Source organism: Brachyhypopomus gauderio, chromosome 12, assembly GCF_052324685.1.
Source record: "Brachyhypopomus gauderio isolate BG-103 chromosome 12, BGAUD_0.2, whole genome shotgun sequence".
NCBI lineage: Eukaryota > Metazoa > Chordata > Actinopteri > Gymnotiformes > Hypopomidae > Brachyhypopomus > Brachyhypopomus gauderio.
Window position 1 is genome coordinate 12,630,146 of NC_135222.1, and position 24,727 is coordinate 12,654,872.

General features: G+C 47.3%; 1 protein-coding gene across 1 annotated transcript in view; it reads right to left on the bottom strand.

Moving 5' to 3' along the window:
- pard3ba (par-3 family cell polarity regulator beta a) overlaps nucleotides 1–24,727 on the bottom strand; it is a 112,293-nt gene that overhangs the window by 48,106 nt on the left and 39,460 nt on the right. The window contains exons 9-16 of the mRNA XM_077023191.1: nucleotides 24,640–24,727; nucleotides 22,478–22,617; nucleotides 22,178–22,306; nucleotides 15,555–15,740; nucleotides 13,064–13,237; nucleotides 8,295–8,421; nucleotides 4,451–4,583; nucleotides 4,077–4,162 (exon numbers count right to left, since the gene is read on the bottom strand). The exon at nucleotides 24,640–24,727 is cut by the window's right edge and continues 310 nt beyond it. Of these exons, the coding sequence (XP_076879306.1) occupies nucleotides 4,077–4,162; nucleotides 4,451–4,583; nucleotides 8,295–8,421; nucleotides 13,064–13,237; nucleotides 15,555–15,740; nucleotides 22,178–22,306; nucleotides 22,478–22,617; nucleotides 24,640–24,727 (1,063 nt within the window). The remainder of the gene's footprint in view (nucleotides 1–4,076; nucleotides 4,163–4,450; nucleotides 4,584–8,294; nucleotides 8,422–13,063; nucleotides 13,238–15,554; nucleotides 15,741–22,177; nucleotides 22,307–22,477; nucleotides 22,618–24,639) is intronic.

The window sequence follows — 24,727 nt, forward strand, 5'->3', positions numbered from 1 at the left end:
ACACACACACACACACACTGCACCCACCAACACACCAAGAGCCCTCCTGGTCCCCCACCCCCTCAAACCCCCCACACACTCCCAACCAACCCCCCCCCCCCCTCCCCATACATACACACAACACCCCCCAGTCCACCCCACACACATACATTCAGGCCCTCAATGATTACTTAAAAGTACAAAGTTTTTCAGAAGGGAAGAAATCCCCAGTACACCAAGGACACTAACTGCCGTGCTTATGAAGAAGCATGACCATGGAGCAGGACAGCGTCGGACAGGCACACCGAAGGAGTCACACGGGCCAAGTCCACGCTGGGCTGTGAACACACGAACACACCCCTCCCAGATGGACCAGGCCGCCTGCTCCGTCCCCATCAGCTGGGGTGTCGGCCTGACACAAAACACCCCTGCACACGTGTGGCAACCTTCACCTTCGCGTCACTCAATGCCCATGTCACCCTATATTACTGCATCCTACTCCGTTACTGCACGTCTCACCCTCCGTTACTGCACGTCTCACCCTCCGTTACTGCAACATCCTCATATCGCCAGCTGTTTTCTTGAAGACAACAGGGAGTACAGGAATTCAGAACACCATACATCAACTGCTCCAGAACTTAAATTTATACTGACTGGTACAAAATGTAATCACTAAATTGCTATCCTGAAATCTATAGATTATGCCTTGCATTGTGCCAGTCAAAAATGTGAATCGCTGCTTGAGATACAAGCACTGCCTAATCCAGTCTTCCATTTAGAAGCCTCCCCACCCCCTGTTGTCCAATATGTCCATCTGGTTATTAGATGAACTAACTAAGGTGATCCATTAAAAGCCATCACAAGATCTCCAAATGGGCTGATTACTAGTCCATTAGCCCGACAGCTGCCAGTGCTGCCCCAGACGTGGTTTTGGCCCCAGAGCGAACGCTGCGTGTCACTCCTGACCTCCGACAGAGAGGGCTGAGGAGCGCAGCGGTGGGGAGGGCCTTGACCATGTCTAGTCTGCTGTCCGACTCTTCCCCCTGCTGTCTGACTCCTCTGGGTTTCCCAGAATGGGGCCGACCCCAAAATGATCGGATCTGAACTGGATCTTGTGATCTAGTATACTTTTGAACCGGATCTTGTGATAATTTGTAAGATTACATTTAAAATAAAAATAGAACCTGCAGTTCACTCAGTCCTGGGAGACTATGTAAGAGATTACGACCTTGCAAGATAAGGCATCAACGATGAATTAACCAGACAGTTGACCATTAAAATGGCAACAGGAGTGTCCCTTATATATATATATATATATACACATACACACACACACACACACACACACACATCCATACAGTGTTCCCTCCTTTATTAGAAGATTTTCATTTATCGCGGGTGGTGCTAGAACATAACACCCGCGATAAACGAAAATCTTAGAAGTAGGCATGCTATATTTATTTAAGTATTTACACACTATTTACAACGTGCTACGGTACTGAGCCAATTAGGCTCTGGGATACAAAGCATCACTCTCTGGTTGGTCACTTCATCAATCCACCAATCGTGTATTGTTTACAATCTCATGTAGGCAAGTAGCATCTCAGGCGAGCGATGCTGCTTCTTGTTTTCGGTGTGTATTCATCCACTGAAAAAATATGCACCATTTACTGTAAATCATAATATTTTATGATTTATAGCATTCCTTTGATCTTAGAATTCATATTTTAAATATAATTTCATACATTTTGGGATTTTCTAATGTAAAACTTCAAATATATAGATTTTTTCACAGAAGTAGCTAAACTCAACAATATATTTTTCCATTAATATTTTTTGAAAACCCGCGATGCACTGAGTCCACAAAAGGTGAACCACGAAGTGGAGAGGGCGCGCGCACACACACACACACACACGTTTTAGGGACTTAATTTGCAGAAAGTTTAGATATACTCAAATATACAAGTTTATATACATTTACAACATATTATATTAGGAATTTACAATAAATGAATACAAACTCCATTTTGCCAAGATCACTTATTAATCAGAAAGCATATCTGAACACCAGTACATAATAGAGGTGTGCCAAAAAATCGATTCATATATCAAAAATCGATTCTCATTTACTACGATTCAGAATCGATTTTAAATATCCCAAAATCGATTCTAAGTCGTGGTGAAGTCTCACGTAACGTAATTACAAAATTACAGGAGACTTTACGCAGCAGATTCTGGGACACACTCATGCGTGGAAAAGTTTCAAAACAGATGGAGGAAAGAGATATTCAACCTCTCCGGTCTTCATTTAAGGCAAAAATATGGGTTCATTTTGGTTTTTACCGAATGCCGGGGAAGACCGAACTGGACACAATGTAGCTCGTGTGCAAGGCTTGTGTAACGCGGTGAGCACGGGAGCGTTAATATAGAGAAGGGTGAGAAATAATATAGAGAAGGGTGGACCCAAGTGCCGGTTCGCAAGATCAAGACGTTTGACACTCGTCACATGTATTAGCGAGAGGGAAACGCGCACAGCGACCCAGAACGAACAAACAAAACAACACGGAAGACTCGACGCGAGAGAATAGAAACCAAAACCGTGAGGGCACAGAGTAAATAGAAACAAAAAACAAAGCGGAAAATACAACGCGTGGAAAATAACACTCAACCGTAGTGAGACGGGAGGAAGAAACAAAACAGTAACTAAAAAACAGCGCGGATAAATGCAACGCGAAAACGAAACCAAGGACACCAGCAGAAGTAACTGGCAAAAAACGCCGCAGCAAAATAAAACCCTTCCCAAAAATAAAGGCAAAACGGATAGGAAGAAATACAGGATTGGGAAAACTTGAGATGGGTCAGGAAGCATCGCAGGAGATAGATACTCGAATAAGTAAAGAGAAAGCATAACAGAGAGAGGTGGCAAGACGATAAGCGATCAGCAATTACAGAGAAAGCAGAGACTGGCAGAGAACGTAAGGTTACACCGGTTTAGTAGGGGACTGAGTCTGGTGCCCCTAGCAACGGCTGGGGGAACTGCATCCGCGCCAGCCCTGACAGCTCGCAAAATGAAGCTCAAGAATTTTGGTAACAACAAAAACCATTTTATTTTACCAAAGCACTTTATTTTTGTTAATTAAATGTGAAAGACACTTAATTTTCTGTATTTGTCATTCTGTCTTGCAAAGTAGACTGTAGTAGATGCAGATTTTATAGACTGAAGCAGACATTTTTATAAATCAAATCGTTTTTTGAATCGAAAATCGATTTTGAATCGAATCGTGGCCCCCAAAATCGGAATCGAATCGAATCGTGAGATAGTAAACGATTCCCACCCCTAGTACATAATATCATAAAATATGAAGCTGGAGTTTTGCAGTTTCAGCTTTTCGGCCTTGTTCACAAACGTGAAAGTCACTGGCGACTGGCAAAAGTCACTGGTGGAGTGACTCAACCAAATACAAACGCAAAAGTTTCCCGACAGCGGTATGGGCTATCGAGCGTCTAGCATGTGGCGTCACTGGGTCAAAGCGTGCTCCGTGTGCGGGGAGATGGGCTTGGACTCATCTCATTTTGAGAGACATCTTCGTCTCTGAGTCGACAGAGTTTTACAGGAAAGCAGAGCAGACGGCCACGGTAGAGGAGACGCGTTGACGCTTCAGAAAAGAACAAGTAAAACAGGAAACCCATCTGCTGTGAATATGAGAAAAACGAGGATGTGAAGAACAAAAGGAGACACAGTGGGAAGGATGAGACGAAGGGATCATGCAGAGATGAGTGCGGAGGACAGGGGGGCGGGGTCATCATGGAGGAAAACCACTCTGCCTCAGTAATGGAAGGACAATCAGTTTGTGGCATCCAGCACAGAGAGGCATCATTTCTGGCGGGAGAGGCCAATATCCTGTCCTAACGAACCGTAATCAGGAACGGGCAAAGCTTCTCGCTTCTGGAGAATTAGACATCTTCCCTCACACTTCCCACAGAGGAAAGAGGGGGTGGGTGGGGGGGGGGGGAGCATGCCGGTGGAGCACAGTCAGGACACCAAATCTGACCAAATCTGTGTGTGTATGAGTTTTGAGTGTGTGTGTGTGTGTTACCCAGGTCCATGCTCCTGGAGACTGATCCAGGGGGCTGCTGATGCTGCTGATTGGTGGGGCCCAGAGCAGAGATGGTCTCCCTCTCCCTACAAGGAAAAACACAGTCTCTCTCAACACAGCACCACAGACCCGCTCAACCCTGCTCCCATCTCTCCAGCACATCGGGGGTCATAAGATCCCCCCACAGAAGTACCAACTGCTCTTGGCTAATCTCTGCCATATACGAAATTGCCTTACATCCAGACAGGACCAACTGACCCTTGGCCACATTAAGCCCAATCTTACACTTAAACTGCTCCAGGAAGGCTCTCCAGAATTCTAGATGGGTTCAAAATGAAGGACAAGGGTATAAGAAACTAAAAAACATGGCTGACCTTTGCTGAGGGTGAGAATACTGGGAGTTGAAGTCTGTTTGCATTGTGTCCAGGTCCACAGCAGGAGAGGGAAAATCACCTTCAGGCTCTTCCTCATACACCCAATGCCTCCCATTTGAGTGAAGGGTAGAACCTGTTAGGAAATAACACACACACACATATTATGTACACTATATGGCCAGAAGTATTTGCACACCTTCCTTGACTCACATATGAGCTTAAGTGACATCCCATTCCTAATCCATAGGGTTCAATATGACATTGTTCCACCCTTTGCAGCTAGAACAGCTTCAACTCTTATGGGAAGGCTGTCCACAAGGTTTAGGAGTGTGCTTATGGGGATTTTTGACCATTCTTCCAGAAGTGCACTTGTGAGGTCACATACTGATGTTGGATGAGAAGGGCTGGCTCCCAGTCTCCACTCTAATTCATCCCAAAGGTGTTCTGTCAGACTGAGGTCAGGACTCTGTGCAGGCCAATCAAGTTCATACACACCAGACTCTGCCATCCACGTCTTTATTGACCTTGCTTTATGCAGTGGTGCACATGTTGGAAGAGGAAGGGGTCAGCTCCAAACTGTTCCCATAAAGTTGGGAGCATGGAATTGTCCAAAATGTTTTGGTATGCTGAAGCATTCAGAGTTCCTTTCACTGGAACTAAGGGGCCAAGCCCAGCTCCTGAAAAACAACCCCACATCATAATCCCTCCTCCACCAAACTTTACATTCGTCCATCAGACTGACAGATGGAGAAGCGCGATTCGTCACTCCAGAAAACGCGCCTCCACTGCTCTAGAGTCCAGTGGCAGCGTGCTTTATAGCACTGCATCTGACCCTTTGGTGATGTATGGCTGGGTTGCAGCTGCCCAACCATCGAAACCCATCCCATGAAGCTCTCTGCGCACTATTCTTGAGCTAATCTGAAAGCCACATGAAATCTAGATGTAGTGATTAACACTGCAGAAAGTTGGCGACCTCTTCACACTTATGTACTGACCCCGGTCCGTCAGTTTGTGTGGCCTAGCACTTGGTGGCTGAGTTCCCAAACACTTCCATTTTCTTATATAATACGACTGACCAGTAGCGAACCGTGAACATTATACCTGGGCCCGCTCCCATCACCCCCCCCCCCCCCCCCCCCGAAAATAATTAGTTTCCTCTCCTAATTAACTGCAATAAAAAAAAATTAAAAAAATTTAAAGAGACAACAGTACAGCTTTAAAAATGCAATAAACAATAACATATGTACTAGATAACTTCTTAAGCAAAATAAGGTTCCAACAGAAACAAAATAAGGTTCACAGCTCCGTGTTCCTTGGAAGCGAAATATGTAAACAACGCGCAGGAGGGAGGAATCGAAACTAGCTAGCGGTGGTACGCTAACGACAGCTAGCGTCGCCGCAGCGGGCGGAAATTATCATACAGTTAAGCCCGCCCACTAAGAGGGAAGATATGATTGGTCAATTTTGCTGCCATTTGAAACTGGTATTGCGCTGAATTATAACCGCCAGGCCCTCTGTGAACGAACAGTGGGCATCACAGTCCTGATAGGGGGAGACACAGGCTCACAGGATTCCACTTAACCCCTCACCTTCCAACACAGATTGAATAGACACGGGTGAATAATTTATTTGCTTATATTTTTGTAATTGTTTAGATGTCGATTGTCAAACTGTAGATAAAATAAAATTGGAGAGGGCGTAGAGGGCCCTAACGGTTCCCCAATGCAACTGACAGATGACTGTGGAATATTAACAAGCGAGGAAATTTCACGACTGGATTTGTTGCACAGGTGGCATTCTATCACAGTTCCTGAGAGCGACCCATTTTTTCACAAATGTTTGTAAAAACAGTCTGCATGCCTAGGTGCTTAATTTTATACACCTGTGGCCATGGAAGTGATTGGAACACCTGAATCCAATCATTTGGATTGGTGAGTGAATACTTTTGTCAATATAGTGCGTGTGTGTTTTATATATATATATATATATATATATATATATATATATATATATATATATATATATATATATATATATATATATATATATAGCTTTCTATGTTATTTTTTCTAGATCCAAGATAAACAGTACAAAAGCACAGTGTAAAGCTGAATACTGTTTGGTTTGCATGTCTAACACAAGCTCAAAATGCAGGCATGCCCACACACACACACACACACACACACACACACACACACACACACACACACACACACACACACACACACACACACACACACACACACGAGAACTAAGCAGGTTCCTTCGTGAATCATCAATCAATGCAGCACTTCTCAACTTCACAAGGTTTATTACTTAATAAAAATAACGTGCGTGCATACACGCACATTCACACACATTCTCACACATCCACACACATCCACACACATGCACACACATGCACACACATGCACACACATGCACACACATGCACACACATGCACACACATGCACACACATGCACACACACATATCAATGCACGCATTCGCACACATACTGATATACTGCTATGCAAGAGGTTAGAGGCATCAAGTCCCACAGCCGAAAGATTGATGGATGTTGAACAAGGCACCGTTCTTTATCTCTGTGCTACGTACTGTTTTATACAAATATGTGCACATTTATTTATAATGGTTAAACTATCAAACATCAAATGTCATTTTTGGGAGTGTTTGTGTGACAAAGTTGTTTTTACAAACTGATCAATAGAGAGCACACAACATCGTGATGCTGCATAGACAAATTACTACACTAGCCTACTACGCCAGACCACACTACACCAGCATACTACACCAGAGCACAAATGCTGCACTGTATCTCACTCTCAAGTGTCATTTGGTTGTTGCACTTTGCGTCGTGCAGTACCAGAAGTGTGTACTGCATTCATCTGGATCTCAGTATAAACCAGAGCTACCTACCAGAGAGACCAACCTCCACCTCTGCAGACCTGCTCCCACCACTGCAAACCTGACCCCACCGCAGCAAACCTGCCCCCACCTCCCCACACAAAGCCCAGCTTCTGATGGACGAGGGACTGTAATCAGAAAAACAATTCCTTTATCCACCCTCCCCTTCCCAGGGAGAGCGCAGAGAAGAAGCTTCGCAGGGCGGATTGGCGAGCTCTCTGGAGAGGAGAAGGAGCAGGGGAATTCACAAACGGTTCGTTATCCGCCAGCGTGCGTCGCCCTCACAATAGCGCGTATGCAAATGCGGCCCACTTAGAATCCATTTCATCAGCCTAATGATTTCAAGGTCAGGTCTAGCTGCATAAAAGCGAAATGAGGGAGAAAAATAAAGCAAAAAAAAAAAAGAAAAAGAGATCATCACTGCCCCTCCCCCCACCAGACCCACCCCCAATCCCCCTTAGTCAGATGGGCTCACATCCAAGTTGAATAAGTGTAAGGGCTTAATGTTTAGCAAAGGGTATCACAGCAATAAGAAGGATAAGGTTTACTGACAACCCCTCTCCCCAGCAATTTAAAATTTTATTATTAGTATATTCATGTGTTTTGGAATTATAAAATTATTAATCCCCAGAACAACCTGTATTTTCAGAATTTTAAATTTTCTCATTTTTGCTGCATCCTACGCAATATATTCAGCCTACAAACTGCTCATTTTTAAATCATAACCTTTGAAAGGGTCTTTTCTACCATGTAATTTTTATTACTACATTTCTCACCATAACTGTGTCTGTGTGATGAATTGGATAAGGCTTTGACTGAAACTTTAATAATGACAAGTGTATATGAACTTGTGACTTGATGCCTCACACCCCCCCCCCCCCCCCACCTACTCTGAGATGATGGTTTAGCCTGTGTGTTGTCAGAAGGCACCGCTTACCTGGATTGCGCTCGTAGATGCTATTGGCCACCACTGGGGGAAGTGAGACCTCATTGGCCAGGCTGCTGTCGCCATGTCGGATGGGCGGGCTCTCTCTGGCCTGGTTCTGACCACTCTCTTGCCTCTCCTGCAGTGGGGAAGGTTACAGCAATTACAGTAAATGTTATAGCAATTAGACAAGAGTTCAAGTTACAGTAATTACTTAACAGTGATGGTTACTGTAATAACAGAAGACTTATGGTTAGTTATTACAGAAGGTCATAACAATGTAACCCTGGCAACCTCTGCAAACTGGCACTACATCAGTCGCCTCAGAGCTCAGAGACTCAGAGATGGACGTTGAGGACCAGAGACGCGACCTTCCCTTCTGCCAACATTTGGACTTCCCAAACAAAGCCCCCAAGACACCCTCAGAGGGACGCGAGACAGCCGGAGCGGTGGGGAGCCATCCTGGTTGGGAGGACGGAGATCAAACAGGACAGTGTGAGCACAAGAGAGTGGGCACAGCCTTCTGCCAACAATCCTCTGGACTCCACGCACACACAAGAGAACAAGAGACCAGACAAGATGGGATGAAATGCGCTCTGCGGGACGCGGGACAGAGCAGGTCGAAGCCTCCCGGCCACGAGTGAATAAAATCCCCCAAAAGCAAGATTTACCCCCTGAAAAACTTTCAAAAGTAAGTGTATAATCTTATTGAATCAGTTAGAAAGCCATCTTTAGTATCATGTTCATATGATTCATGGTGTGGCCATCTCCATTTTAGATTAGACAAAAAAGGGGGGAAAAAAAATCCTGTCCAATCGTGAAAGTCTGACACTTCAAGGTTAATTGCGGAGACTAACACCATGAGCACAAGAGGGTCAAAATGCAGATGGCGGATTGTCAAGGCAGAGATCGGATCTGGATCCAGCGTGGCGCGCAGACCCAGCGTCGTGTCGGGCAGCGCTGGCCGAGGCACAGGAGTGCTGTGATAAAGATGAGGCACGATGAAGAGGAGTGATGAAGAGGAGTGTAGTCCCGCGAAGGCCGGGGGACGTGCAGCTGCCAGCTCTGGAGCATGGCGCCCAGCAGGAGAGACCTGGACCGTCTGTCATACCACACACACGCGCGCACACACACACACACACCGACCACAGACAGGAACACACACATGTACACCGACCACAGACACAAATACACACGTACACACCCCACCCACAGACACACACCCACCCACAGAAATGCGCATGCATGCACACAACCCAACCACACACACACGCGCATGCCACACAGACACATGTGCACACATACATACACGCACACACCCCAACCCACCCACAGGCGCACACACACACACGCGCCCATGCCTCACACCAAACACACATGCATGCTCTATTACACACCAAACTCAATTACACATATAGAGACAGCTGAATGAGCATAAAAGGTATCACCATATCACCATATCAAAGACCTTGAAATATTCTGTTCAACGAAAGAGGGAAGGAGTAGAGAGGACGACCAGGAGGAGTGATGGAGGAGGATTCTCAGGTGGCGGGACGTCATTAGAGGAGATGAAGGCTCTTTACATATGTCGCACCTTTCAAATCTCTCCCTCTTGCGTGTGTGCGCAGGCAAGTGTGTAGATCAGTGCAGGCTGGAACAAAAGGTTTTTCCTCGTTTTACAGAGGGACAGACAGGAAGAGGAGCATCGCGGAGCTCCTCAGATCCACCGGCTGCCGCTTCTTTGCCATGTCTTCCACTTTGGCTCTGATCAGGGGCCTTGCGGGGAGCATGTGCTGCTACGTGGCTCTCTCACACACACACACACACACACACACACACACACACACACACACATACCCATCATGACTGGCCCCATCTAATGTCAAGTTGTGTGAAGGTTTTTTATGCATCTCTTGCGTGGCTGCTCTTGGCAGAGATGTCCCTCGTGGCCTGAGGTCTTCCGTCTCACTCTGCCCACGCCCCGTTTGATGTCCCAGTGCCGAAGGCTCCCCCAGACGTCTCCTCAGAAAGCGGCACAGTTCTGCGTCTTAATCAGGTTGCATCTTCGGGGGGGGGCAAGGAACCCACGATGGCGCGATACAAGGGCCCAAATGATACCTCCATTCTTCTGCCTTCCCTCCAGCACAGCGGGGTCAGCAAGGGGTGACCGGGGGTTCGAGCCCCTCCAGCTAACCCCAGGCGTCTTTTCGATAAAAACTCTAAAGCACACCCCCCCACCCTGAGCTGCCTTTTATACACGGAGCCCATGGTGTAATCTGATTAACTAGCCAAGCTAGTCGAGGGCTGGCGAGGTGCTTAGTCACAAGAATGAGAACATGGTCTCGGTGAAAGAAAGAAGAGGGATGTGAGGACGGTGAGAGAAGACAACACCATGAACAGAGAACAAAGGAGGAGGTACACAGGTCACTTGGCTTCGTTAGCCTGTCTAGTGGCAGGACTTATCGAACCAAGGTTGTTCCAATATTGAGAAACATCTGGACTGCGTTTCATAATGATCATTGGTATGGGGTAGAAAATGTGTTCAAATTGCCCTTGGGAAGCAGAGAATGGAGTGAAATTTCAATTGGGTTGGGGGGGATTTAGCATCATCTCCCACGCTGTTTCCTTATCATGCTACTCTGTCTCAGGTGATTAATGGCATATTGATTAGGCTGCCTGCATGTGATTAATAGGGAACGCATCACAGCCAACACATCACTATTTATTGAGTGGCTCTCGGAGTCTGTACCAATCGACGTCAGTCTCTGTGTGCATACGGCCGGGCCAAGGCTAATGTCCCCCGGTACTCTGCTGTCTCAAAGCTGTCTTCCCAAACCTTCTGTGGAGGCAATAAACAACTGCTCCTCATTTTCACTGGACAGAGATGGACAGGTTCCTGACCCCATCCCTAGATGCATTCATGGATTAAAGTTAAATAAATGGTTCACAATGACATAATGAATATGTATTTCCAAATAAGACACAAATGCACAGAACAAAACTGATGAGATCAGGTTTACTCTTCGATTGACCCAGCACAGTGGAGACATCAGGGTGAGCACAAACACCATGCAGACGTTGTAAACCAATGGAGCTCAGGAGGGTCACCAGAACAAACCCCCACTCAAGCAACAAACTTCTAATCAATATCTGCAACAGCATCTTCAAATGAGGTTTTGTTCGAACAGTAAGCAGTTTTGTACTGACTGAGGAAATCCACCCCAAAACTAGCCACCGGGAATGTGGCAAGTGAGCTTAGAACCGGAGATGCTTTGGGGCTTTGTTTTAAGAACCTTGAACCTAAGAAGAGACAGCACCAGCTCGTGTATCCAGCAAAGGGATTTCACAACATGCTTCTTGGGGTTTTCCACAGACTCTGAAACGTCTAAACTTACCTGTTTGCTAACAAAGGCCGAGCCCCAAAAGACATGTCGAGCTGCCTGCAACAAAAAAGATCCGATCTCAAACAGATGTGGAAAACCTAGACTATGGGGGGGAACGCCATCTGGTGTTTGGAGATCTGCGCTGTGAAGCTATCCCATTGACAGCTGGGAACTCCATGCCCGAGAGCACTGGAAGAATTCAGCTGGATTTGATGAGCAGTTCCAGCTTCACCAGTCAACTGGGTTTTGTGAACCGAACACTAAGCAGGACGGCCAGAGACAAATTATCCATGTTCTATCCTAGTGTATTCTTTAAGGCCTTAGATCATCTTCGACTGTCAAGCTGTCAGCCATGCAGCCAGACATCTCTTAATTGAAGAATTTCACCAAGACTTCTGGATTTAGAGCAAACTAAAGCCATTACCAGAGGAGAAACCAAAACAGCAAAAACAAATAATTAAATAAATATATTTTTACAATTTATAGGAAATGGATGCGAGTCTCAAATCCCAAAAGCATGTTTGCTAAGTCACCAGGAAGAATTAGCAAAGGAAAGTTCTTAAAGTAGTCCAAAGAGAGCCATGAAGAGGGAGATTATGCAACACACAACTGCCACCACCATGTTAGCATGTAGCCCCGTGTACAGAAATAGCCACAAAAAATATGCAGGAAAACATCCCAGAAGGAAGGAGGAAACATGCAGAGACTTCAGAACTTTTATTAGACTGGCAGGAATAGATACAGGGAGAGAGGTTAATGCATCAAAGTGTTCAACAAAGGTGGAATAAACAAGCAACCAAAAGACATAACAAACACATATAAATAACTGAATAATAACTGAATAAATTGACAAACACTGGTAAAGGATCAAAAAAGGAAACAAGACAGGAAGACAGGCTTTTTTGGGTGTGCGACCATCATTAGTGTCTGTTTGGGAATGGCTACAAGTTTCACAAACCTCCAATGTGTAAACAAGTGACTAAGGCTTTCATAAGAAACATGTTATTATGTACTCATTATGAGGTATAACCTACATTACAAGGACCTAAAGTGAGGGGGACCTACATTATATGTTGATGTATAATGAGTGCACTTGCATTATAGGAACCTACACTGAGGGGACCTATAATGTGAGGACCTTAGGCTTCCACAGATTTACACTGATGAGGACCCTGAACAGATATTTTCCGCAGTGTATCCTGACTAAGGTACCGATGCACTCTGATGCAGTGAATATCTCATTTGTGCTTAACTACAGCCGACCTGAGGGCCAAACCTACAGGGATTCGACCTTTGGAGACCACCTGTGAGGTGGCAGTAGTGGTGGGCGGAGGGACAAGAGCGCTGGCTCCAGGCTCAGGGCCGGACGGAGTGCCTGGGGCCGGCGCCCGAGCGTACCTGGGCAGGGGCGCGCTCCAGGGCACGCAGGACCACCAGCTGGATGGTCCCACGCAGGTTCCCCTCCATGGACATGGAGCGCCTCAGGGTCTCCATGGCGTCGTGGTTGGAGCGGCCAAGCAGGGGCTCACCGTTAATGGCGACCAGCTGGTCGTTTGCACGTAGCCGCCCATCCTGGGTGGAGAAAGGGCAGGGGAAGGAAAGACCTTAATTATTAGTGGTGGAGAGGTAGCTTAATAAAACCATCATAAACCCATAAAACTGTCCAGTGTTCCAAGTTGTGGTGGTGTTCAATTTCAACCCAAATCCGATTTAACCAATTCATCTGATCCAAATCCTCTGAAGCAACCAATGAAGGTGGTAATTACAGTCTGAAAGAGTTTGGACCACAGCAGGCACTGTTGTTTCCTTTGTAAGAGTTAAATTTCATTAAGGTCACCTTCTCCAAACTAGGGTTGCAAAAACTGTTTGATTCTTGTGTATTACCTACAGTTAAATTAGAGCCACCCACTACATCTCTGCTGGCACTGGGATAAAATGAAAGGAGTTGAGAAAGCCTAATAGCCATTAGAGATACAGTAAGACTATACTAAGACTCCAGTGCAGTCCCACAACATTTAATTATTTTTAACGATTGGTGTCAACCCTTTTGATATTTTAAGCATCCCACAATTATTAGAGTTCTGGCTTAACTGTTATTTGTGAGAAATGTTCTCACTACCACAGATCAGGAAAAAAGTGAAAAGCTTTACAATCTATTCAATATGTGGATACTTATTCATTCAGAATATGAGCTGAAGTTGCCTGCTGAATATTAATAACATGACAGCCATATTGTGGATAACGTGCCCTTTATTCATAGTCACCACACCATTAAAGATGAGCAAAGGTTTCATGCTACAGGACTCGGCTGGGGAGGCGGAGACTGCTGAAGAAAAAGAGACGGAAGAGTCTCTGAAGTTTTGTGCATTCCTGGACACAAATGACTTCAAGGTCGAGGCTGGTGGCAGCTTGCTGGTGCTGACCACCATCATGCCAACATGCTCATGTAAGAGGACGCGGCCGACTCTAGAAGGGGTGGCTGTCTCGTGACACTTCCTCTCGGCACTTCACCTTAATCGGTGCAGCTTTTAGAACTTTAATTAACATTAATGAGGCTCTTGCCACATTTCTCCTCCACGTGATAAGAGTCACAAGTGGAAGTGAGAGATTTGTCCAGTATGTGCCTGTTTGGGGGGTTGGGGGGGTGGGGGGGGGGCTGCTTCTCCACTGTTCCCTTTTCACCTGATTTTTAGCATTTCTCCTCCTCTTCTTACTCATCTCTCAATCTCATTCTTGATTTCTTATTCTCACCATTCGTCTCTCAATCTTAGCGTTTCTCCTCTTCTCACTTCTTTCTCTCCCACGTCTCAACAGGCACCCAAGTCAGACGAAAGCGTGGGTGACGAGGCCAAGAACAGAGAGTGCGGATGAAGAGCTGCACTGCTGAGAAGCCCCCCCACCCCTACGTCCGGTGGCACTCCCTCCCAGTGGCCCCCACACTCCACCGCAGCACTGGTGGGGGCCGGTGGCACAGCTGCGCCCGCCAGTCCGCACTAGATTGCCAGGCTGATAGGGGACGTCAGGCTCTTATCTCCGAGCTGCCACAACACCTGCTGGGTTCTTTTGTGCTGTGGCGGGGAAAAGATGATTGGTGCTTCACCCAAAAAAAATAAAAATAAAAAATCCGCCATTCAAATTTGAAAAAAAGAGGCAAAAAATGAAGTCAGACTGATTTAGCCTCTAACTGAACAAACCAACTGAACAGTCAATTTCAGAGCCATGAGAAAAGTACCATGACTCTGGATTTCTGAAATTGTCTCCATTACACAGCGATTCTATGAATATGGTGTTCAGGGACTCCGCCCCCACCCAAGCTCCTCCCCTTGAAGCTGCTAATAGAGAAACATGGCACTGCTTTAAGGCTGGTGAGGACTGATCTGGGATCAGTCTCAGCAGTCACAGCAGTCTCATGGCTGTGATCCTGCTCTCTCTGACATGAGTCACTCAGCTCGCCAACTAATTATCGCGCACTGCGTGGTGCCTTGGAAAAAGGGGAGGAGCTAAATTGCAGTTCTACGGCCATTATACAATGTTCAGTAATCCAAAAAGGTCATTAATTCCTTTGAAATTAGTGAAGATGCAATTTTTAGTGCAGATGAAGATGCTAAACAGATCAACTTGGCTTGTGTTTCCCTGTGCTCTCTATGCAGAATAATGCTAGCCAACCAGCAGCTCCATGATGGAAATTAGCACTCTCCGCTGTGCACAGTCACTGCTACACATGGTGTCTGGCCATGTGCTGCGTGACCCAGGCGTGGGTCAGCCCTTTGGAGAGAGGAACCAGCAGGTGCTAGGGGTGTTGACCTACACATGGCCACACCCACCGCCTGGTCACACCCACCACCAGAACATTCGAAAAAACTGAGCAAGCAGTGAAGCGGCTCCTCACCTTGAAGGCAGCCCCACCATGGATGATGGACTTGATGAAGATGCCCAGGTCCTCGCCCGTCTCCCGTGATTTGTTACCCTTGAGGCTGACGCCAAGGCCAGCTGAGCCAGAGTCGTTCAGCGGCACCTCGAACATCAGCTGCTCCCGGCCGTCCTCAGATAGGAAAGGGCCCGTTGGCTCATCCTTCTGATGGAGAGAAACACACAGGCACGCACGCACGCACACACACACACACACACACACACACAAATTACAAGAATGATTCACCATATACAGATGCAAAATGCCTCGATTGTTTAGATAGTTGGGCTTGGGCTAAATCAGAAGCAGATTTTTCACGTCAGAGATCAAAGAAAAACACAACAACAAGCTCAAGCAAAAACAAGGAAAAAGAAAATATAATGGGTACACGGCAAGAAAACAGGAGTAGAGGAGAAGGGAGAGACGTGAAAAGAAACGATCAGGCCAGGGGCAGGATGTGAGGTTTTCCCTCTACCCCAGACACCCCCCCCCCCCCCCACCGCACACAACTTTTTTTTTTCTTTGCCTTGCTCCATTCTCTCTGAACAAAATCACAAAAATGGGTTTTAGCTGTTCAGTGTAGAGTTGTTTCTTTACTTATTTCTGACTGGCTTTTGGAGTCATATAAATGTGCATACTGAACTGGCCGTTCAGGAGAGTAGACAACGTCTAATCGTTTCTGTAAACAGGAGCAGTAGTGTAATCTTTTAGTGCAAATGTAACACATTTATAATTTGAAACTCATATCCGCATACTGAAGCTGGTGATTTATTGCTTGATATTGCTTATTATAAATTTTTGTTGTTTACCTTAGAAATTTTTTTTAGCAGTTGGCTGTTAGCTAGTCATGGCTGATCTCTGTTAGCTTGGTCTGTAGCGAACTATAATTAATATTTTTCGCATACTTTTATTTTGTGCGTTTTACATTGAATGGACCTACAACCGTAAACCTTTTTATAATTAATTGTTTTTTCAACTGGACTTGATAATACCACGTGCTAGCCCCTCCACACCATATCAGAGCACAGGTGGAGGAGAACACAGGTGGGTGTGTAGAACATTGAATGTGATATTAATTTCAAGACAGACATGCAAGACCTGGCAACATCAGAAATAGCCATGTTACCATTTAAAACAAATCCAGTTCAGAGTAATGGAGCATTTCAACTTCAAAGCCTCCTGAACATATCCAGCAGACGTGAACGTCCCCCTCCTCCAAGCCGAAGCCCTTCTCTCTTCTCCATCCACTGAGAAACGGCCGCACAATCGAATCGACCAGCTGCTGTCGAGTTTCCGAGCTCAACCCGAGCAAATAGCACCTTTGGAGGTGAGAAGTTTCCACAGAGCAGAGCACAGCTCGTCCTTAAGAGTGAAACTGCATGGGGGCGGCTGCAGCGGGAGACGAGCAGTAGCCATCTCTACGGCAAAGACACGGGCGTGGTCGCCGTCGCTTAGGGCCATAGGCTGGAACGTCAAATATCTTTCAGGAAGAGGTAGCCGGCAAAGTGACAAAGGGAGACCTCATGGAGATCTGTCCCCCATGTCTGCTGGTGCCTTTATGGGCTCTGACCCCTGGTAGAATTGCTGAAAGATGAAAACGACGATGAGTATGAAGAGGAAGAATGAGTAGAAAAGACAGAAAATGGAAACGGCAAAAAAGCCTGAGAGTGCAGAGTGGTGGAGTAAATGGGGGATTAATGTAGAGAGAGAGAGAGAGAGAGAGAGAGAGAGAGAGAGAGAGAGAGAGAAAAGGAGAGAGGGGGTGAGAGGAGTGATCGAGCAGAAAACCTTGGGTTGGGGGGGTTTGTTCCATTTCAACATAGAATGACAGCAGATTCAGGAGAATGTGCCATTTCCAAACATAATAACCTTCTTGAAAGCCTCATTTACACAGGAGGGGGATGGGAGGAGCGTTTGAGACTAATAACTCATCCCTCTCAACCACCAATCCATTTTTCCTTGTTTGAAGACCTCCTACTTCTCCATCGGGTCTATAGACATTAGAGAAATAACCCACGTCCTCAAAGCACAAGATTTTTTTGCTCTCAAAATTAAAAGAGGATTTAAATGGCAGCAGGATGGTGCGGATGGAAAAATTACAAACCATCATTATTAAATGGGAAGTGGCAGAATTCCGGGGGCGTTTAGTAGCCAGAAAAACCAGCCCATAATAGCACTATGCTCGGGTTATGCGATCTGATGCCACGTGTCAAATAAAAAGGCTCAAACTACGAAAGGCACAAAATCCCAGTATCCAGAACCCTCCATTCCTCACCTCCACCAACTCCCAAACTCACAACGCCTACACCCGTCTACTCCCTTTCATTGTCTACACCCATCTACACCCTTCTATCATCTACACCCTTCCATGGTCCAGCTTGGTATACCCATATTTTGAAGGAGAATCTGGGACCACGGGGCTGCTTGACATCCATCCCTCTTGCCACAGAACTCACAATTGCCAGAGCACAAGGGGGGCAAAAGTTGAGGCGGATGCCCCCGACCTCGCCGATCAGTAAGCGCAGCATGACTTGCTCTTACGCTCACTCACTGCTCTATTAGGGTTAGAGGTCCATCTCCGTTTGTGAGGTCCATCTCAGTTGTTTCATACGTGTTCATTTACTGTTGACTGTAGACTGTTGCCTACATTGGCCGATCCAGATGGTCAGCTGCACCCTGTTAATTACTGGTCAAGTACAAATGTCATGAGTGAGCTCCACCCCAGCTCCACCCAACCCACAGTGCAGCTCTCCACCAAGGGAGGGAACCGAGACGTAAACCTCACACCTCCACACTGCTGCCTCAGCGCGGCTCTCTTATTTGTCCCATTCACCTTCTGAGACGTGTGGCCAGCTCTTTACTCTGACCGCTCCGGACGGCTCTTCCGTGTAAGCGCCTGACACTTTAGCATCCGGCACCCGGCGTTGGCTTGTTCATTACTCGCTGTCTGGTAGCCTTGTGCTCCTGGAGGGATTTACGGTTCGTACTGTCCTCTTAACTTGACTTAACTTGATGTGTCTTGTAGGCTGCTGAGGCAAAACAACTTCTCTCGAGGATCAATAAACACACACACACACACACACACACACACACACACACACACACACCCTGTCCTCATCTTCCCCTTCTCTCCCTCTCACCATCAATCTAACTATAAAGTGGTCAGAAAAAAGCAATCTGAAACAATGCAGAACTAGTCAGACGCGTGTAGAAATGTGCACAGGTCCTCCGTCAACCGAGTCGTGAGGTGTAAAGACTCAAGGACTGGACCTCCTGCAGGACCTCAGACCTGTACGCACAGGATTAACCCCACTGGAGCGAATCGGATCAGACCAGCCCTTCTCCTGGACACCCAGTTATAACACTGACACGGTAATAAAATGGTGTGCTCCAGTAACCCCGGTTTAGTGCATTACGTAGGAACTAAGTATATACAGTTCGGTTTCCATTAGCTTAATGGTTTGGGTCTTGGTATTGGCCGGTCAACATGTCTAAGTAGGTGGAGCTATAACTTCACTGAAACTAGATGAGAAACGAGTCTTGCTTGTTTTCAACTAGATATAGTGTGCATGGGAGGTCAGAGGACTTAAAGAGCATGAAGAAGAGAGGAGAGCAGGAGGAGAGGAGAGAGGCAGACAGGAAAGGAGAGTGCAGAAGTGTACAAGAAAGAGGGGAAGAGAGAGAGAGAGAGAGAGAGAGAGAGAGAGAAAGAAAGAGTGTAAGATGCCTGTGTTGCCATCTATCCCACTCAAATCCCCCCCACTGAGATCTGGAGCAGATGACATGCCGGGTGAGGATTACCCCCATTCCACCGCAAGATCCTGTTCCCCACACACACACACACACACACACACACACACACACACACACTCACACACACACAGTGTGCAACATGGACAGAAAGAAGAAGTCCGTGCTGAGACTGCACCTCCAACAGAGAGCCGACTTCACATGACATCAGTTCGGCCAATGTCGGATCAGCGCTCCTGGATGCCGGCGTCTGCGTCTTGGCTTGAGACGGAGGAGTCGCACCAGGAGATTTCGAGCAGGGAAAACCTCAGATCAGACTTCCAGTGTGTGGGATCACATGCGCATCACATCGGTGGGTAGAGTGGAACCAGCAATGGCGCTTTGTGGTTTTTGCTTCACATCTTCAAAAGAACAACTGACACTTATTAAAGCTCCGTGCATTTTGTGTCAGAGGGCCAACGCAGTCCCGAATCAGAGAACACACACCAGTGTTATGGCTCCATTCATAGAACACTATGAATAAACAAACGGAGGTGTGTGTACGTCTGCAAGGAGCCGGCACTTCCTGTGGGGGTGTGGGGGGTGTTGGGCGGTGTGCGGGCTGTGCCCATGGCCCTCTTCCTTCAGGCCTGAGTGTGGGGTCAGGCTGTAGGTTGTGGAAGAATGCTGTAGGGAATTCTGACGCTCCATCACTGATGCCACAGTGCACCCACGGAGCATACAACGGACCTGCGTGTGCGTGCACAGGCACACGTGTGTGTGTGTGTGTGTGTGTGTGTGTGTGTGTGTGTGTGTGTGTATGTATGTATATCTGTCTTGCAGGATATCCAGTTGCCAAGACAGAGAGCGCACACAAACAGAGCTCTAACTCTGTCAACGATCCCGTATTACCCACAAACCCCGCTGTGGTCCGTGCGACACGCGGCCTTGTCTCGCCGCTTCCCGGATGGGAGTCCTCCGGGTTTCCTTCCCGAACAGTGTGTGTTTATTCAGGACATCCCGGGGGATGCTGGGAAGACGAGCAGGAGTCAGCGTGTAACGATGAACCGGAGAAGCAGACAAGGACTGTGGTGGATGTGTGAGGTGCGAGACAGACACGCCAGACAGACGTGTTAAACGGGCTCTTGAGACAGTTGGGAGGGCTTTCGAAGGTCTTCAGGTTCCTCAAATCAGTCCACACACACACTCCCGAAAACACTTACACACAGACACACACAAGCAAAGCAAAGAGCAGATGGCGTGTCAGAAATGCGACGGGTCTGCACAGTCATTATGTCTGTTTATATCCTTTCCTTTTGCAGATTTTTTTTTACTCCTCCACTCCTTCCTTTGCCCATCAGTGCATTTATGCTCCCATTTAGCCATGGAGAGGAGAGGCAGACCTAACCCATGCTGGATTAGAATGAGAAGGGGAGGCCAGGGGTTCTGCATGAATACAGCTCTACACGCCTTCAGCTCACGGAAGCCTCTTCGTGCTCCGCATTGGTGCTTCAGAAGAGCAGGAGATTAATAAAAGACTCCACTGCGTGAGCGGCGCACGTGCCCGCGTGTGTCCACGCAGGCACACTGGGGTGTGCGCAGGTGTGCGGCTCAGAAGACGCAGCTGTTGCTTTAAAGCAAGACCTCCTCAACAGCTCTCGCAAAGTCAAGACCACACTGTAGAACAGAAATAAACCCAACAGAGGAGCAGGCATCATTTAGGACTACATTATGTACTTGAGGACCCAATTTCAGCTACCACACAACTGCAGAGCTTTTTAAGGCAGTCAACGTATTTTCATCTTTCAAAATAACGGAAAACAAAAAAGACGATAAATCCTCACCCCGTACAAGCAGGGTAGAGAAACACCTCAAACGTGTTGGGAGGAGAGGCTGCATTTTCAGCAGCATTTTTTCTGCTTTCTCACTCACATTTTTTACCGGTTACGGGTTTGTTCATTTACCAAGTTTGTGTTTTGGTAAAAATATCTTCACTGAAGCCAACCAAGCTCACACCAACCACAGGAACGACACGACACACGCCGCGTGACGGATGTAGTCAAGTGGCGGTACGGTTGGAGCGTCGATGGAGGGTTCGAGTTTGGAGCAGCTAGTCTGCGTGGCCCGTTCGTCTTTGTTATGAGACACAGAACGTCTGATAGAGGAAGCAATGCAGGCGGGTGGAGGCGGAGGGGTGAAGGGTTGTTTTCCCAACCCGCCTGACTCTGCAGAGGGTGTTTATAACTGACCCGTTCAAAACCTCACGGGGCCTTTGATGAGCTGAGAGAACGGTGTAAATGAACTGTAGATAGACAGCGACACAATGGCGGTTGGAGGGGTGGGGGCGGGCTCGCTTCCTGAGCTGATGGAAATAGGAGCCCGGCCGCTGGGGTCGGAGCTGGGGTCGGGCAGGGTGGGGGGGGATCGCACGGGACCTTGAAGGGGGGGGGGGGGGGGGGGGTCTAATGCTTGGAGGAAACGGGGAGAGGAGTGGGAAGCAAGATGAGCATGACCCCAAAACACTGAGGCACTTTCAGAAGGGGGCAGCCAGATCCCCTACTTCCTGTCGAGCGGCTGGCGACGCAGCTTCCTGCCTGGAGCTGACTCTGCACATCACCCGAGAGGAGAGGAGAAGAGAGGAGCGGAGGAGAGGAGAGCGTAGGGCAAGGGAGGAGAGGGGAGGACATACAGGGGCGGATGGGCGCCAAGTGAAGGCCGTGGGACATGTCTCAAACTTGAAGGAAAGGAAATGGCCTCAGACTTTTGTGTCTGTAAAGGTACGCAGGATAAGAAAGGTTTCACACACACACACACACACACACACACACACACACACACACACACACACACATAGAAACAAATCACCAGCTTACCAACTCTCTAGGTAAAAACAGCTCGTCTTGCCGTGTTACGACCAATGACACTGTCTCCCCTAGTTTGGTGCTACGCAGCATAGCAACCAGCTCCTCTTGTGTCTGGCCGGTTATGTCCACCCCGTTCACCTACAAAATGAAGATTAACACCATGTTGGACATTTGGACACTTTTTTCACTTAGTTTTTGTTTACTTAAAGGACCCCTGCTCATTTATTCCAGAAAACCACAAAGCACTGGATCGTTTCTTCCACAGTTGTGTGGGCGAAGCCTCAGGAATGTGCCCGCCGGCCCCCTCACCTCCAGGATGCGGTCTCCGGACTGCAGACGGCCGTCCCGGACGGCGGCCCCCCGGGGAAGGATGCTCTTCACCAGGATGGGGCCGGGCCCGTGCACTGACGAGTCCCTGGTCACCACGGTGAAGCCTAGTCCATCAGCACCTGGAGGATGAAAGGCGGGGCAACAAATCACTGAGCAGTTTCGAGTTGACCGCGTCCCCTCCTCAATACCCCCGCACACAGCCTTAATGTTTGCACAACTTCATGTCCATAACCAAGGATGGCCACGGACACTTTTTTAGAGGTTGTCAGTAACCTGGTGGCCTATCAGAAGGCCTGGTCCAGAATCCTGTGAGCACGGCCACGCATGCCGATTGGTGAATAAGTGTGCTCCAACCCACTGGGCCAAAGGGGCACGGCGGACAAACCCCCCCACTCAGCTGTCTCCTCTAATGTGCACTGATAAATGTTGTCTTTTGGGGATTAGATGGGTCTGTGCTTTAATTTCACACGCCAGCACATCGAGGGGGAGCTGAGGAGAGGAGGATAAGGGGAGAATGGATAGAGAGAGAGAGAGAGAGAGAGAGAGAGAGAGAGAGAGAGAGAGAGAGAGAGAGAGAGAAGTGTCATTGGAAGATTAGGTGGAGTGTGAAGAGAAGAACAGGAAAGGAAGACAAAGGAAAATGGAAAATGGAGGAATACATGACAGAAAAGAAAAAGTTTAGATGGAAAGAGCAAAATGGAGGAAGAGATGAGGGAGATGGAAGCAGAGAGGAAGAGAGATTTAGACGGTGAGGGAAAGAAAAGGAGAGAGAGATGGGGAGGGAGGGGCTTAGGGAATCGTCCCTATGACTGTGCTTTCCCCAAGGGCACGTGTGATTACTGAAGCTAAGGATAGCTCTCTCACACACACTCATCCACCCTCTTACACACACACGCGCGCACACACACACCTGCAGTCATGACCGAAAGATGTTACAGAGGATAGAAACCAATCCAGCATACTGAAGATGGCAAATGATGAAATCTCACCTCCCAAAGGAGCACCTGACTGCCTTCCATTAATGTTTTAAGCCAGCAGAGTCTGTCAATCAAACGATGTATAGGAGGGAGGAGGAAATTAGACAAGCTAAGAGGAGAGGAAAAATTTGTTGAGATTAGAAAAAAGTAGAGAATAGAGAAGACGGAAAATGAGAGGAGAGGAGAGATTAGACAAGAGGAGGAGAGGAGAGATTAGACGAGAGGAGAGATTAGACGAGAGGAGAGATTAGACAAGAGGAGAGATTAGACAAGAGGAGAGATTAGACAAGAGGAGGAGAGGAGAGATTAGACGAGATTAAAAAAAGAGTACAGAATAGAAAAGAGGGAAAATGAGGAGAAGCAATTAGACAAGAGGAGAGATTAGATGAGAGGAGGAGAGGAGAGATTAGACAAGATGAGGAGAGGAGAGATTAGATGAGATTAGAAAAGAGTAGAGGGAAAATGAGAGGAGAGGCAATTAGACAAGAGGAGAGGAGAGGCAATTAGACAAGAGGAGAGGAGATTAGACTAGAGGAGGAGAGGAGAGATTAGACGAGAGGAGGAGAGGAGAGATTAGACAAGAGGAGGAGAGGAGAGATTAGATGAGATTAGAAAAGAGTAGAGAATAGAGAAGAGGGAAAATGAGAGGAGAGGCAATTAGACGCGTGGAGAGATGAGATGAGAGGAGAGATTCGACAAGAGGAGAGATTTGACAAGAGGAGGAGAGGAGAGATTAGACGAGCGGAGACGAAAAGAGAGATGAACTCAAGAGGCTCTTAACCCACTACTCAAGTACATTCCGGTAGTCCAGATTTTTGGGGCTCTTTAACCTTCAAGACCACCCTCAAGACAATGAAGAGCTCTACAGCCCTTCTTCACCTGGTACAGGTGGATGAGAAAGAGAAACCGAACAGCAAAAAACCTGGAGCAGCCCACATGCCTGGGAGTGGACTGGGAATCTCCAATCTAAGAACATCCAAGGCTCGAGGTGAAGAACCAACTCTAATGTTTAGCTCTCAAGTTCTGGCCTACAAAATGAATTCAGACAAGTGTAGCAGGCACTTAATCAACTAAGGAGATGCAGTCTCCAGTCCACAGTGCTGCTCTGTCTTATCCTGTTTTTACAGATGTAGATTTGCATAAAGCAAAATGCCCACGACTTACCTTTAGTTAAATTTATCTTCTGATTCTTGCTGCCTTTCTTGTTAGCCATGCTGGCTAACATGGAGTGGGCGGGGCTTTTACGAGGAGC